The following is a 14,939-nucleotide window of genomic DNA, read 5'->3' as shown; positions in this document are numbered from 1 at the left end:
CTCAAAGTTGTTCAATCTTCTAGATTTTGCAAAAGTTGCTAAATAAAACCTAACTGGTGATGGTCTATGATTCTATTCTACATACTTACTTTTAAATTAGGCAGAAATAAGATCAATTGCAAGTACTTTACATGCCCTTTGAAATCACTGCTGACTTCACGGGTCTGTTACCATTTATCTTCTCCACATCTCTCACTGAACTGGCTTTTTTGGCAATAAAATACTTTTTCCGGGTTAGTCAATGTAGACCCTTAAAGTCCTGAAAGAAGGACCTTATAGTGACCCAGACCACTTCCTCCTTTCACTGAAAAGAATGGGCAAGTTAAAACCTCGCTCCAAGTAACACATCTAGTAAATGGAGGAGTCGGGACTTCAGTCTAGGTCCTCTGACTCCAGCCTTATAATTTTAGGTTTGGCCATATGAAACTGCTGATATCACACATTGCTTTCATGTGAAATATGTGAACACTATCTCAGAGATTTTGTATGGTCCCCCAAACTGACAGAGAGCTTTATGTAGAGTAGGTATCTGATAAATGTTTGATAAATAAATGTTGATTCTTTTTTAAAGCCCTTGTGTAAATCAACGCAGGGAAATCTGCAAGTTGCTAAATACATGCAGAGCTGCCAGATGTCAGTTTGGGACATGTTGCAGCCAGGTGGGGAAGGAGGGCCTGTATATTACCAACAGATATTTGGCAGCATCTGACCTAGTCAAATACTGACTTAGGATGAATTACAGAGGAAAATAGCACATGGCCCTGAAATCTGGTAAAATGTCGCATTATACAGTCAATTGGCCACACCAGGCATGTAAACCCGGAGACAGGACAGGTTTGGAAGAGAAAGATTCTATGAGCCTAAGTCAGATGTTATCTCCCACAGGAAATCCCAACGACTTATCTGGAAAGCTTCAAGGTGAAAATATTGCAGTGTAACATCTGTACCATATTTTGTAAACGAAAATATGCAGTTTACATAGCAGAAGATTTGGACTGGACCACCATATCTCCATGAAAAAAATTATCTAGAATTACCCATATTTCTTTGTTTAAGTCATAGTTAGCTGCGAGCATGAGTTCAAAAGTGGTTGAGAAGGACAGCAGCTAGTCCATACCATGCCCTTATATAAATTACAAACAGGTGGACAAATTACAGAAAAGCATCCTTCCTCTTGGCTGGCCGCGACGTCAGCCTACCCTCCGCCTCAGGCCAGTGTCTTTGTGCAGTTTACTGACTACACAGCCATACCCAGCAGGCTTGGAGAGCTTTTCTCAGCCAACCTTTTTTATAATCAACCAGCACTCTTGGAGGCCAACTATTGCAAATAATTATCTAAGGGAAATCAAGGTCAAATGGCTTCTAAGTGCCCTTTTAACATACCCATATTAGGTGATGATAGGGCTACGTAGAGAGTGAAAACTTAATGGTATTTCTCATTCAGATTCCAGCTAGCAAATTTGGAACAACGGAACTAGGTCACACACGTTCCATTTCCGCATGCTTTGGCCCAAATTGACTGCTGACCCCTGTTCACTCAGCACCAGCCCAAGTTATGGAATATTCTGGATTCAGACACACTTTACCCAGACAACAGAGGTAGCTTCCGCCTTTAGTTCCTGAAATCCTTTGCAGCTTTTTCCTTTTATATTTCTGTTTCCTGGTGACAGTCACCCACCTAACTACACACAAACATTAGTATTTCAGTAGGAAGTAACGGTGATGCCATTCCAGAATGCTTAGATTCTTATCACACATCTTAGCAGATCACACATCTACCACCATTTTAGAACACAGTCCTAAAACAATCAACGTATGTGAGGAGAAGGTAATTTATTATAACAAAACTCCAATGAATCAGATGCAGGAGAGTTAAGAACTTACAAACTAATCAAAAACAGTGTCTCCCTCTCTCTATTTTCAAATCAGCCAACCAGTCATTATAAAGCACTGAATATGTGTTTGGTTCTTGGAAGACAAATAGATAATATCACAGGAAAAATAGCTATTAGAAAAAAAAAAATTAACCCATGGTTTTCAAGGCCCAATTATCTTTATTTACCACAACTACTGTGTTGTACAACGTGCTGAAGTTGAGAATCATAATCACGGGTATTGTGACATCCTGTTGAAAATGTTGTTGATGGTAAGAAATCCCAGTTCTTTATCCGGAAAGCTGAACAATGGTATAACTATCTTTGATTGAAGAAAAGCACATAATCTGGTAAGATGTTTTTACCTGAGCCAGCTTCCACGCATTCTTCGGGGCCCAGTTTAAATAACATCTTCCCACAGAACTTTCCAGAGCCCTAGGCTAGGTTAGTTCCCGATGATATGCAGTTTCAAATAAGTTCTTTCTCTGTAAAACCATTCAATAAAGTCTATAGCAATTACAAGTTCAAGGTCAGTTTGTCTTCCTGGCTAGACTGTCCTGCGTGCTGTTGTATCCTTAAGGCCCAGCAAGCTGACTGGCATATTGCAGTGTTTGGTAAATACTCATTGAAGGAATGAAGACATGAATAAATCAAATTTCAACTACCTTCACCATATTGTGTTAAGGTGGGAAAGGAATGAATATTTATTGTGGAGATTTTTTTCAACATCACAACTTGCAACAGAAAAGGGAATTTTTAACCCAGATTTGATCATAATACACATGTAATGAGAACACCTCCTAAAACATTTATTACTCAACACAGGATGGCTCTTTGTAGGTACTACGTTTCAGACTTAACTAAATTCTATGGGTGGGATAATTAGCATGACTGAAATGCTTTTTACATTCTACTTCTACATGCTCAAACCACACTCCAAGAAGTGGCACATTATAGGACAATGATAAATTGTTAAACTCTCAGTTGGTTCCTTGATTAGAGTGTGATAAAAGTTGGAGGTTGAAGTTGAAGGTTCACCAGTTAGCTCTGATAGAGCACCCCTCCTGGGCCCCACACTCTCCAGCTGATACCATTCAGTTGCCTTCATCTGACGCCTCCAGAGACAAGGCCTCGATAAACTTCTCTCTATTTGTTGACCTGGGGATGGCAACATCCTGGTATATGTTAAAACACCACATGCCAGACGGAAAGGTGATTTCAAGATTGCCAGTTCACTTTATTATTTCTAAATACTGAAATTAAAAAGGGCAGACACCTTCCTGCATAATAAAACAACAACTCTAAAAGCCAATTGACTTAAGAATCAGTCTTCAAAGTGTGATTTTTCTCTGAACTTGTTTCAGATGGTTCTTTTTTCCAGGTTGTGACAATATCAGAATCTGTCTACCCACCCTGCATAATTCAAAGAGGTATTAATAAGCTGAGAGTTAGCCTGACATAATCAAATTGGATTTGGTTTTCCCCATCAGCTAACTGGTATGCATTTATTTACATCAGGTTTTTAAATATCAGCTGAACTGTTACTTGCAAATGATTTCAGCACTGGTAGAATTTAATGATTTTTGATCTTGTTAAATAGAAATTCAGGAGTTGGACAAGTCATAAAGAGAGACTTGGTTGCATACATTTTGTTCCTGAAAGGTCAAGTTTTCTCACTTCAGAGACAATTTTCAAAATATAGGTCACAGTTCTGTTGGATGCCACTGTCGTGGCAATATGCCATCAATCAGTGCTTGCACCATCACCATATTGCCCTTCACAAGACCAGGATTGGAATATTCCTTCTATCAGAACTGGGCGAGTCTCATAAGCATGGAGCCAGGAGTGGTGATTATGGTAAGAGATAATCTGGTTGTTGGTAATGTTCCTTGGGATATTGATGGTGGGGGCAGGAGAGAATGCCTGGCACCACGGAAAGTCTCGATGTTTGCACAAAGAATTCATCCTTGAGGAAAGAGCGGCCACCCTTCAGGAGTGGACGCCCGTACCGAGTCCCCTAACTTTCCCTCATCTTCCTATCACTTTAAAAGGCAAACACTGGAAACCTCTTAAATCAGTCAGCAATTTGGTCAAATGGCTCCCCTTCTCTCATAGTAGCTATTGGCTTATTTTTCTTACTCATGTGTGAAGAAACCATCATTATTCATTCACGTGACTAGATGTTACCTGAAAATAAACCGTGACATATCCTCATGGAAATGATAGGAGGAGGAACTGCAGTTGTTGAATCATTCCTCATGAAATTGGTATTTCTAAATCAGAGTCTCTTGCGGGGCCTTCTTAATGGAACGTACACATCAACTTTCCTCTTGGCACCCAGGGCCACAAACATTCAGACATTTGGAGGCAGCCATCGAAAATTCCGTGAGACCCGACAGGCTATAGAGAGGCTAGGGAGGTCCCTGGGAATTCATGTCAGGGGTTGAACACTTCAGGGGTTTCCTTCTTGCTCCTCGAATGACCCCCACAGGGTCTCACAGGCAGGATAGATTTTGCTGAACGTTTCCACAGCCGTGGGGTGGAAGAGGGGGGTGCTTATCACCAGAACAGGATTTTAATTTCATTTTGGATGGAGAAGCATTTCTTCTTTATCTCTAGAGATATGTGTGAAACAGCTTTTTTTTCCCCCACAGTCTGTTTCCTGACTCTAGCCTCAAATTAAGGACAAAAAGGAGACTGAGCTGCCTTAAAAAAACCTTTTCCTTCTGAAGCAAACGGGGGGGGGTGGTGTTGGAGGTGGGAGGGGGACTTAGGGAAGGCTAACAAATGTGACTTTGAATCAATTCATAGATAACTCATAAATTGAAGAGGCCTTCCCTTATCTTCACATGACCCCCTGCAAAGTTGTATGGTATTTTCCCCCTTCTTTTCTTATCATATGTTTCCTTAAATGCCAAAATCTTTCTCTCCCAAGGATGCTCTTGTTAACATAACTCATTTTAGTTAACCATTTATTAGTGTTTATTATGTGCCAGGACTTTATATGTATCATCTCACAATTCTCTCGATGGTTGCACGAGGTAACCACAATTACTATTCCTATTTTCACAGACAAGGAGAGAAAGGCACAGAGAGGTTGAATAACTGGCCTAAGATCACCCAGCAAAGAGGTGGTAGAGCCAAAATTCAAACTCAAGATTTTTTACTTCAAGCCTGAATACTTAAACACTACTCATACCCTTTCTGCAAATAGATATTCAGTCATTTGAGGATTCTTGTAAGGGGAAAGGAAATAATATTTCTTGAGCATTGAATGGGTACCAGCCATTGTGCCTGGGGACTTTTTCCTCAAACCTTCTCCATAATCCTGTATGCTAGTTATTACTACTGTCACCTGCCCCTCACCCCCAAGTTGAGGTTCAGAAAAGTTAAGTAACATGCCCAAAGTCACAAATCTAGGTAGTAACAAAGCTAGGCTTTAAACCTGTGTCTGTCTGATTCTAACACAACAGAATTGCTGGAGAGACCATAGCCTTCTGCCTCCCACAGCAAACGGAGATGCGGCACTCTATTTCCCTTCAGTTTTGCTAGGTGAGGCACAATTCTGTTTCTCCTTATAAAGATTAAATCCCCTTCTATCTTAATTTTAAATAATCCATAATATAGGAAGTTGTTTTAAAAATAGAGTATTCGCTAAGCAAAAAGACAGATAATAACAAGGACTGGTGAAAATGTGCAGAAATCAGAACCTCATATATTGCTGGTGGGAATGTAAAATGGTGCAATTGCTTTGAACACCACATGGCAGTTTCTTTGCAGATTAAACATGGAGTTACCATTTGACTCAGTAATTCCACTTGTAGGTATATACTCAATGGAATTGAAAAACCTATGTCTGCACAAAAACTTTACATGACCATTTACACAGCATTATTCATAATAGCCTCGAAGTAGAAATGATCTAAATTCTATTAACTGATGAGTGAATAAACAAAATGTGGTATATCTACACAGTGATATTATTTGGAATAATATAATAGGAATGAAGGAATGAAGTACTAAATATAGTGCAATATCTATATACCCTGAAAACATTATGCTTAGTGAAAGCAGCCGGTCACAAAGGACCACGTATTGTATGATTCCATTTATGTAAAATGTCCAGAACAGGAAAATCCATAAACACAGAAAGTAGACCAATAGTTGCCCGGGCTTGGAACAGAGCTGACAGCTAAGGAGTATAATGTTTCTTTTTGGTGTGATAAAAATGTTCTAAAATTGACTGTGGTGATGACTGAACAACTCTAAATATACTACAAACCATTGATTTGTACATTTTAAATGGATGAATTATATGGTATGTGAATTATATCTCAATAAAGCTGTAATATATTTATATTAAAAAATTGCACCATGAAGAAAACTAATATGCATTTGGTAGTCTCTCAAGAAATAGCTATTGAATGAATGTACCAAAGTATTTTATGACTATTTAAAAAATAATATTAGTTCATTTAAATTCAAATATGTCTTTTAGGAGTAGATAGTATATGCTGCAATAATGTTGCATGAAATGTGCCTTAGACTCAACTGTCCATAGAAGTGAATGGATAACTACTGACATCCCAAGAGTGCTGAGACGTGGGCCTCAGTGAGGGAAGTTTAGCAACAGCCCCACGATTCAGGAATTCCCCCTCTACGCCAACAGGGCCAACTGTGGTAAAAGAATCAATTGTGACTTGTTGACAATGCCACTGAGTATTGATGGTCTCTCATAACCCTCAGTGAGCCAAACCCAGACCTGTGGAGAAGCTCCAGTGTGATTCAGGGCCACCAGTTATTGAAGATGTCACTTGGGTCCTCGTATCAGGGAAGATAAACAACCACCTTCCTTCTACACTACGGAAACTCCCAAGTGTAGGTTCTGGTAGCACTTTTCTATTTATGGCCACGTTTGAGCTCAGGTGAAAAAGTGTGGAGAGAAGAAAATATCAATAAATTCCAGAGGAAAAGTGGAAAGCAGTATTCAGGATTGAAGGCGAGAGGACATGGAATAAATAAATGTCCACACTTGAGATCTAACTGAGGAATTAACCTGATGTGAATGATTAAAGAAAAGCCAAGAGAAAAAGTATCCAAATGCTGAGTGCACTGAAGAAGAACATGATAGAGAATTAGTGGATTTAACAGCAAAACAAATGAGCTCAACAGACACGCTTTACTTGAGTAGATATAGTCCAGAACCTAGCACTGACAGATAATCCCTTCAGAGAAGGGTTTCCAGCCTTCCTCAAGGGGGAACAGAAACCTCCCAAGGATACTTCAGAAAGCACGTATTTTACCTTGGATTTTATAGTAACAACAACAAAATGAGCCCTGGCTTTGGGAAAAATTTGTTCTGAAGTCCCTGTATAAAATGGAAGTGAGAATGTGGTACAAAACTGGAAAAAACATATCCAAGGCACAGAGGCTCAAAGATCCCATGGGCTGAGGTCCTGACTTCACATCTCCAGGGAATTACTGGTGTTATTTGGGAGAGAATTCAATCCAGTCTACAAGGAAGCATTCCAAAGTGAAACAAAACTTAACTACAAAAATGTAGTGTACGCTCCCAGTGTAAAGGATAGGTAAGGGCTTTTGTGTGTTTCATTTCATTCCATTTCTAAAACAACTCAGATATTTTACAGATGAGCAAGAAACTGTGGCTCAAAGAAATCAAGCAACTTTCCCAAAGTCACAGACTCGTAAGTGGCAGAAATAGGATTCAATTCTGGGTCTTTAAGCTTTCTAACTACTATGTTCTCCACTACCCTAGACCTTTCCAGTAAGACTGTAATCAAATTGTCTGGCTATAGGAGGCCTTCTAGAATGAAAGACTGACATTTTGATAGAGACAAAAAATCACCATGAAACTAAGCAGACCAGAGAGAGAATACTAAGAGAGTAACAAGATACCATTGGGCTTTGGAAGATTTGCAAGTCCAGGAACCATAGGACAAGGAGTATGTATGAAATACTGACCAAAATAAAAAGAGCATTACTATTTTAATAAAATACTATTATATTTAGTCCCCCAAAACTTATAGCTTCTAATTTATTTTGCTGTCTGTACTTGATGAAAAATGTATAAGAAAATAAGAACTTAGGGATTTTAGAATGAAACTCCTCTTAACATTACGCTTGGTGTTTTATTTACACTGCAAATATTAAAATATATTCTGAGATTGGTCACTATTTGCCACCGCCAATAAACAAACAAAACCAAGAAGAAAAATATTATAATAGCTTTCAACTTCTCTTACACAATTCACAAAGATGAGACCATAATAGAAATTGTGGTTGATTTTACCAGTTATCTATGGTGATAATAATTCTGAACCATAAATAATTCTCAACCATAAATCTTCCTTTGGGGTTTTGTGGGGCAAATCTTCCCACTGTTTTTTCCCTACCAGGAGTAACAAAGTCATCTGGCTAAACTTATCATTCCTCAATGACATAAGGTAATAAATGGTGAAACATCCCTGTACCTGTGGGTCCCAAGGAAAGGGATCTTTTGCTCTCAGAAACTGATCTGAATCTGTCACCAGTAACGGCCACCTCACAGAGAGCCTACAGGCTGCAAACTTTGCAGAAAGAAATGTTGGGTCTATATCTGTTTGAGATACTGGCCTGTTAGTTACCAAGTGGAAAGGATACTGGACAGGAACTCAGGGTCCTGCGTTCTAATCTACCTTCTGCCACTCACTAGGTAGGTAACCGTCACCAAGGGCTTTCCTCTCTCCTGGCTACAGCGTTCTCATCTGTAAAATAAAGAGCTCAGAGTATACTCATATCATCTCTAAAGACTTTCCAGCTCTAGGACACTTTGGTACCCGGCTCTACCTAATAACCTGTTTTGGTGATTTCCTAGCACATACCTGTTTCTTGGTCACAGTGCCGTCCACAGGGTCCACGTATTCGAAGCTGTCTGTCTTCACCACACTGTAGACATGGCTTCCCACGGCAAACTGCTGGCCGATGAAGGACTTGTCTGTGACCAGGGCCTCTAGGTCTCTCATGATGTAATATGTCGTCTTAGGCTCTAGGCCCTCATAGTCAAACCTGGTAGGGCAGGGGAGGACACAGGATGAACACAAACCTAGTTAGAGAGCCAGCAATTTGGGTGGACCTCTCAAGGTCATCTGAATCATTGGTTTTGTTTTCATGGAAGAAATGCACAGAAAAGTACCCCCCAACTGGTCTTCCTCTTCCACCTAGCTCTTATAATCCATTCCTCATGTAGCAGCCAGAGTGAGCTTGTAAAAATCAAGTCATGTCCCTCCTTTTCTTTAAATGACTCCAAAAGCGCCCATCACACTGTGAATGACTCAAAACCCTCACCCTGTAAGGTGGGATCTGACCTACCCACCTCCTGACTTGACTTTGCCCCACTTACACCCTTGCTCACTATACTCCAGCCACACTGGCCTCTCTCCTGTCCCTACAGACGCCCCACCCTCCCCTGCCTCTGGGACTTGGCTCTTGCTGTCTGTTCCCTTTGCCTGATATATTCTTTCCCCAGCTACTCAAATAGCTGGTATAGTTTCTTCCTTCGGTTGTCAAGCTTAGCTTCACCTCCAGAAAGTGATGTTCTCTGACTGATAATCCATCTAAGATAACGTCTTTCTCTTTCTCCTCCTCTCTCATTACCCTTTATAGTTCCCTTTGGTAGTTACTCCAACCTGTAGTTACCTTGTTTCTGTATTTGTTTACTTATTTCTTGTCTGTCTTTGCCCACAAGAACTGTAAGCTCCAGGAGGCCAGAGTCCTTAACCTGTTTTGTTCTCTGCTGCTTCTGGTAAGTAGCAAATATTTTGTAGGTAGTGGAATGAAAGATGGGAGGAAGGGAAGGAAGGGAGGAGAGAGGAATTGAGGGAGGTGAAGAGAGGAGGAAAGGAGTACCACATACCATAAAACTCTCTTGGAAACTTGGAAGTTTCACAATTGTTCCATTTAAAAAAAAAAGTCCTCCTAGCCAAGATCATCAAGTTTAACAATGGAGCTAAGAGGTGATTAGGAAAAAAAATGACTGAAAATAACACCTATCTTATTTATTGTTGTGGGGTTTAAATATGATAAGGCATGCCAAGTAGTTGGCACAGTGACAGACACCAGTGCTTAAAACTCTTACAAGGAACGTCCCTGGGTTCTCAGATACGTCTTGAGGTTCAGTATTAGTTAAACCAAAATTATTTTATTATCTCCTCTCCACCAAGAAAACAGGCTAGAAATCGCTTTATTTCAACCTGATTTGCTGGAGGCTGAGGGAAATGTTTACCTTTCATTCTACCTCTCCTTCCTCCCTTTTTCTTTTCTTTTTTTTTTATTACTATCATTATTTATTACTATCATTTCTTTTTTATTACTATTATTATTACAAAACAACATGGTGATCAGACACTTACATACCTCACAAAGTGATAACCCCAGTAAGTCTAGTGCCCATCTGACACTGTACAGTTACTACAATATTATTGACTATATTCCCTATGCTGTACTTTACATCCCCATGATTATATTTTTCAATTACAGTTCACATTCAATATTATTTTAATAGTTTCAGGTGTACACATAGTGGTTAGACATTTACACAATTTATAAAGTGATCCCCCCGATGAGTCTAGTACCCATCTGACACCACACATAGTTATTACCCTATTATTGACTGTGTTCCCCATACTGTACTTTACATCCGTGTGACTATTTTGTAACTACCAATTTGTACTTCTTAATCCCCTCACCTTTCTCACCCAGCCTTCTAACCCTCCTCCCAGCTAGTAACCATCAATTTCTTCTCTGTATCTATGAGTCTGTTTCTGTTTTTTGTTTGTTTGTTTGTTTTATTCTTCAGATTCCACATGTAAGTGAGATTATATGGTACTTGTCTTTCTCTGTCTGACTTATTTCACTTAGCATAATACCCTCTAGGTCCGTCTATGTTGTTGCAAATGGTAAGATTTCATTCTCTTTTATGACAGGGTAATATTCCACTGTATATATGTACCACAATTTCTTTACCTGATCGTCTATTAATGGGCATCTTGGTTGATTCCATATCTCAGCTACTGTAAATCATGCTGCAGTGAACATAGAGGTGCATATATCTTTTCAAATTAGTGTTTTGGATAAATACCCAGTAGTGGAATTGCTAGGTCATCAGGTAGTTCTATTTTTAATTTTTGAGGAACATCCGTACTGTTTTCCATAGTGGCTGCACCAATTTGCAATCCTACCCACAGTGCATAAGGGTTCCCTTTTCTGACGTCCTTGCCAGCACTTGTTGTTTACTGATTTATTGATGGTGGCCATTCTGACAGGTGTGAGGTGATATCTCATTGTGGTTTTTATTTGCATTTCTCTGATGGTTAGTGACATTGAGCATCTTTTTATATGTCTATTGGCCATCTCTATGTCCTCTTCAAAGAAATGTCTATTCAGGTCCTCTGCCCAACTGTTAATTAGATTGTTTGGGCTTTTTGGTGTTGAATTGTATGAGATTTTATAAATTTTGAATATTAACCCCTTATCAGATGCATCATTGGTAATATCTTCTTTCATTTGATAGGATGCCTTTTGGTTTTGTTGATGGTTTCCTTTGCTGTACAAAAACTTTTTAGTTTGTTGTAGTCCCATTTGTTTATTTTTTCCTTTGTTTCCCTTGCCCCAGGAGATATATCAGTAAAAATATTACTAAGGGTAATGTCTGAGAATTTACTTTCTATATTTTCCTCTAGGAGTTCTATAGTTTCAGGTCTGATATTTAAGTCTTTAATCCATTTTGAGTTTATTCTTCTATATGGCAAAAAAAGGTGGTCCATTTTCAGTTTTTTGCATGTATCTGTCCAGTTTTCCCAGCACCATTTATTGAATAGCCTGTCTTTATCGCAATGTACAAGTATATTCTCACCTCCTTTGTCACAGATTAAATGTCCATATAGGCTTGGATTTATTTCTGGGCTCTCTATTCTGTTCCACTGATCTGTGTTTGTTTTTAATGTCAATACCACACTGCTTTGATTACTATAGCCTTGTAGTATAATTTGGTATCAAGTATGTGATACCTCCAGCTTTGCTCTCCTTTCTCCGGATTGCTGTGGCTATTCAGTGTCTTTTAAGGTTCCATATAAATTTTAGGATTGTTTGTTCTAGTTCTGTGAAAACTTCCATTGGTATTTTCATAGGGATTGCATTGAATCTGTATATTGCTTTGGGTAGTATGGACATTTTAACTATATGAATTCTTCCTATGAATGAGCATGGTATATGGTTCCATTTACTTGTATCTTCTTTAATATCTTTCTTCAATGTCTTATAATTTTCTGAGCACAGGTCTCTTACTTCCTTGGTTAAATTTATTCCTAGGTATATTTTTTATGCAATTGTAAATGGAATTGTTTTCTTAATTTTTCTTTCTGGTAGTTCATTATTGGCGTATAACAATGCAACTGATTTCTGAATATTAATTTTGTGTCCTGCTACTTTACTAAATTCATTTATCAGATCTAATAGTTTTTGGTGGACTCTTTGGGGTTCTGTCTACAGTATCATGTTATCTGCAAATAACAGTTTTACTTCTTCCTTTCTGTTTTGAATGTCTTTATTTCTCTTTCTTGTCTGATTGCTGTGGCTAGGACTTCCAGTACTACGTTGAATAAAAGGGATAAAAGTGGATATCCTTGTCTTGTTCCTGATTTAAGGGGAATGCTTTTAGCTTTTCCCCATTGAGTGTGATGTTTTCTGTGGGTTTGTCATACATGGTCTTTATTATGTTGAGCTATATTTCCTCTATTCCCACTTTGCTGAGAGTTTGTATCATAAGCAGATGCTGGATTTTGTCAAACGCTTTTTCTGCATCTATTGATATGATCATATGATTTTTATCTTTAATTTTTTTATGTGGTGCATCACACTAATTTATTTGCATATATCGAACTAACCTTGCATCCCTAGAATAAATCCCACTTGATCACGGTGTATGATCATTTTAATGTATTGCTGAATTTGGTTTGCTAATATTTTGGTGAGGATTTTTGCATCTATGTCCATCAGGGATATTTGCCTATAGTTTTATTTTTTTGTAATATCTTTGTCTGGTTTTGGAATCAGTGTAATGTTAGCCTCATAGAATGAGCTAGGGAGCCTTCCCTCATCTTGAATTTTTTGGAATAGTTTGAGAAGAATAGGTGTTAATTCTTCTTTGAATGTTTGGTAAAATTCACCTGTGAAGCCATCTGGTCCAGCAGTTTTGTTTGTTGGGAGCTTGTTGATTACTGATTTGATTTCCTAAGTAGTAATCAGTCAGTTCAGATCTTCTGTTTCTTTTTTATTCTGTCTTGGTAGATTGTATGCTTCTACGAATTTATCAGTTTCTTCCAGATTGTCCAATTTGTTGGCCATATAACTACTTGTAGCATTTTCTTAAAACTTTTTGTATCTCTGTGGCATCTGTTGTCACTTCTCTTCTTTAATTTCTGGTTTTATTTTTGGGGGTCCTCTCTCTTTTTTTCTTGATGAGTCTGGTTAAGGATTTATCAATTTTGTTTATCTTTCCAAAGAACCACCTCTTGGTTTCATTGATCTTTTGTATTTTTTTTAAGCCTCTATTTTGTTTATCTTCACTCTGATCTTTATTATTTCCTTCTTTCTACTCACTTTGGGCTTTGTTTGCTGTTCTTTTTCCAGTTTCTTTAGGTGCAAAGTCAGACTGTTGATTTGAAATTTTTCTTGTTTCTTTAGATAGGCCTGCATTGCTATGAATTTCCCTCTTAGGACTGCTTTTGTTGTGTCCCATAGATTTTGGGTCGTTGTGTTTTCGTTTTCATTTGTCTCAAGGTATCTTTTGATTTCTTCCTTGATCTTATTGTTGACCTATTCATTATTTAGTAGCATGTTATTTAGCCTCCATGTGCTAGTGTGTTTTTCAGTTTTTTTCTTGTAATTGATTTCTAGTTTCACACGACTGTGGTCAGAGAAGATGCTTGATATGATTTTGATCTTCTTAATTTATTAAATTGGTGGTCTAACATGTGGTCTATCATGGAAAATGTTCCGTGTGCACTTGAAAAGGAAGTATATTCAGCTGAAAAGGAAGTATATTCAGCTGGTTCTGAGTGAAATGCTCTAAAAATATCAAATCCATTTAGTCTAGTATGTCACTTAAGGCTGCTGTCTCCATATTGATTTTCTGTCTGGAAGATCTGTCCATTGTTATCAGTGGCATGTTAAAGTGTGCCCTACTATGATGGTATTACTGTTTATCTCTGCCTTTGTGTCAGTCAGTATTTGCTTCATATATTTATGTGCCCCTCTGTTGGGTGCATAAATGTTTACTATGTTGGATATGTAATGTTGGACTGATCCCTTTATTATTATGTAAAGTACTTCTTCGTCTCTTAGTGTAGTCTTTGTTTTAAAAATCTATTTTGCTCGATATAAGTATTGCTATATCAGCTTTTTACTCATTTCCATTTGCGTGAAATATCTTTTTCCATCTTTTTACTTTCAGTTTGTGTGTGTCTTTTGATCTGATGTGGGTCTCTTGTAGACAGCATACACATAGGTCTTGTTTTCTTATCCATTCAATGACCTTATGTCTTTTGATTGGAGCATTTAATCCATTTACATTTAAAGTGATTACTGACAGGTATATAGATGCTGTCATTTTATTATTCATTTTTTATCTTCTTTTGTTTGTTTTCTCCCTTCTTCTTCTTAAGAAAATCCCTTTAACATTTCTTGTAATACTGGCTTGGTGGTAATGAATTCCTTTAGCTTTTTCTTGTCTGGGAAGCTCTTTATTTCTTCTCCCATTTTAAATGATAGCCTTCCTGGGTAGAGTAGTCTTGGTTGTAGGCCCTTGCTTTTCATCACTTTGAATATTTTCTACCACTCCCTTCTGACCTGCAAAGTTTCTGTTCAGAAATCAGCTGACTCCTTTGTAAGTAACTAGTTGTCTTTCTTTAGGTGCTTTTAGGATTCTCTCTTTGTCTTTAACCTTTGCCATTTTAACTATGGTATGTCTTTGTGTGGGCCTGTTTGTGTTCATCTTGTTTGGGACTCTCT

At 38.2% G+C, this 14,939-nt stretch overlaps 1 protein-coding gene across 1 annotated transcript in view; it reads right to left on the bottom strand.

The window, feature by feature from the left end:
• Positions 1-14,939, bottom strand: part of PGM5 (phosphoglucomutase 5) — a 177,557-nt gene that overhangs the window by 36,237 nt on the left and 126,381 nt on the right. Inside the window, exon 9 of the mRNA XM_019730342.2 lies at positions 8,756-8,939. Within this exon, the coding sequence (XP_019585901.1) occupies positions 8,756-8,939 (184 nt within the window). The remainder of the gene's footprint in view (positions 1-8,755; positions 8,940-14,939) is intronic.

This window comes from Rhinolophus sinicus, linkage group LG04 (genome assembly GCF_036562045.2).
Source record: "Rhinolophus sinicus isolate RSC01 linkage group LG04, ASM3656204v1, whole genome shotgun sequence".
Lineage (NCBI taxonomy): Eukaryota > Metazoa > Chordata > Mammalia > Chiroptera > Rhinolophidae > Rhinolophus > Rhinolophus sinicus.
Note: the sequence above shows the minus strand (reverse complement) of the source record. Positions and strands in the feature narration are given on the sequence as shown.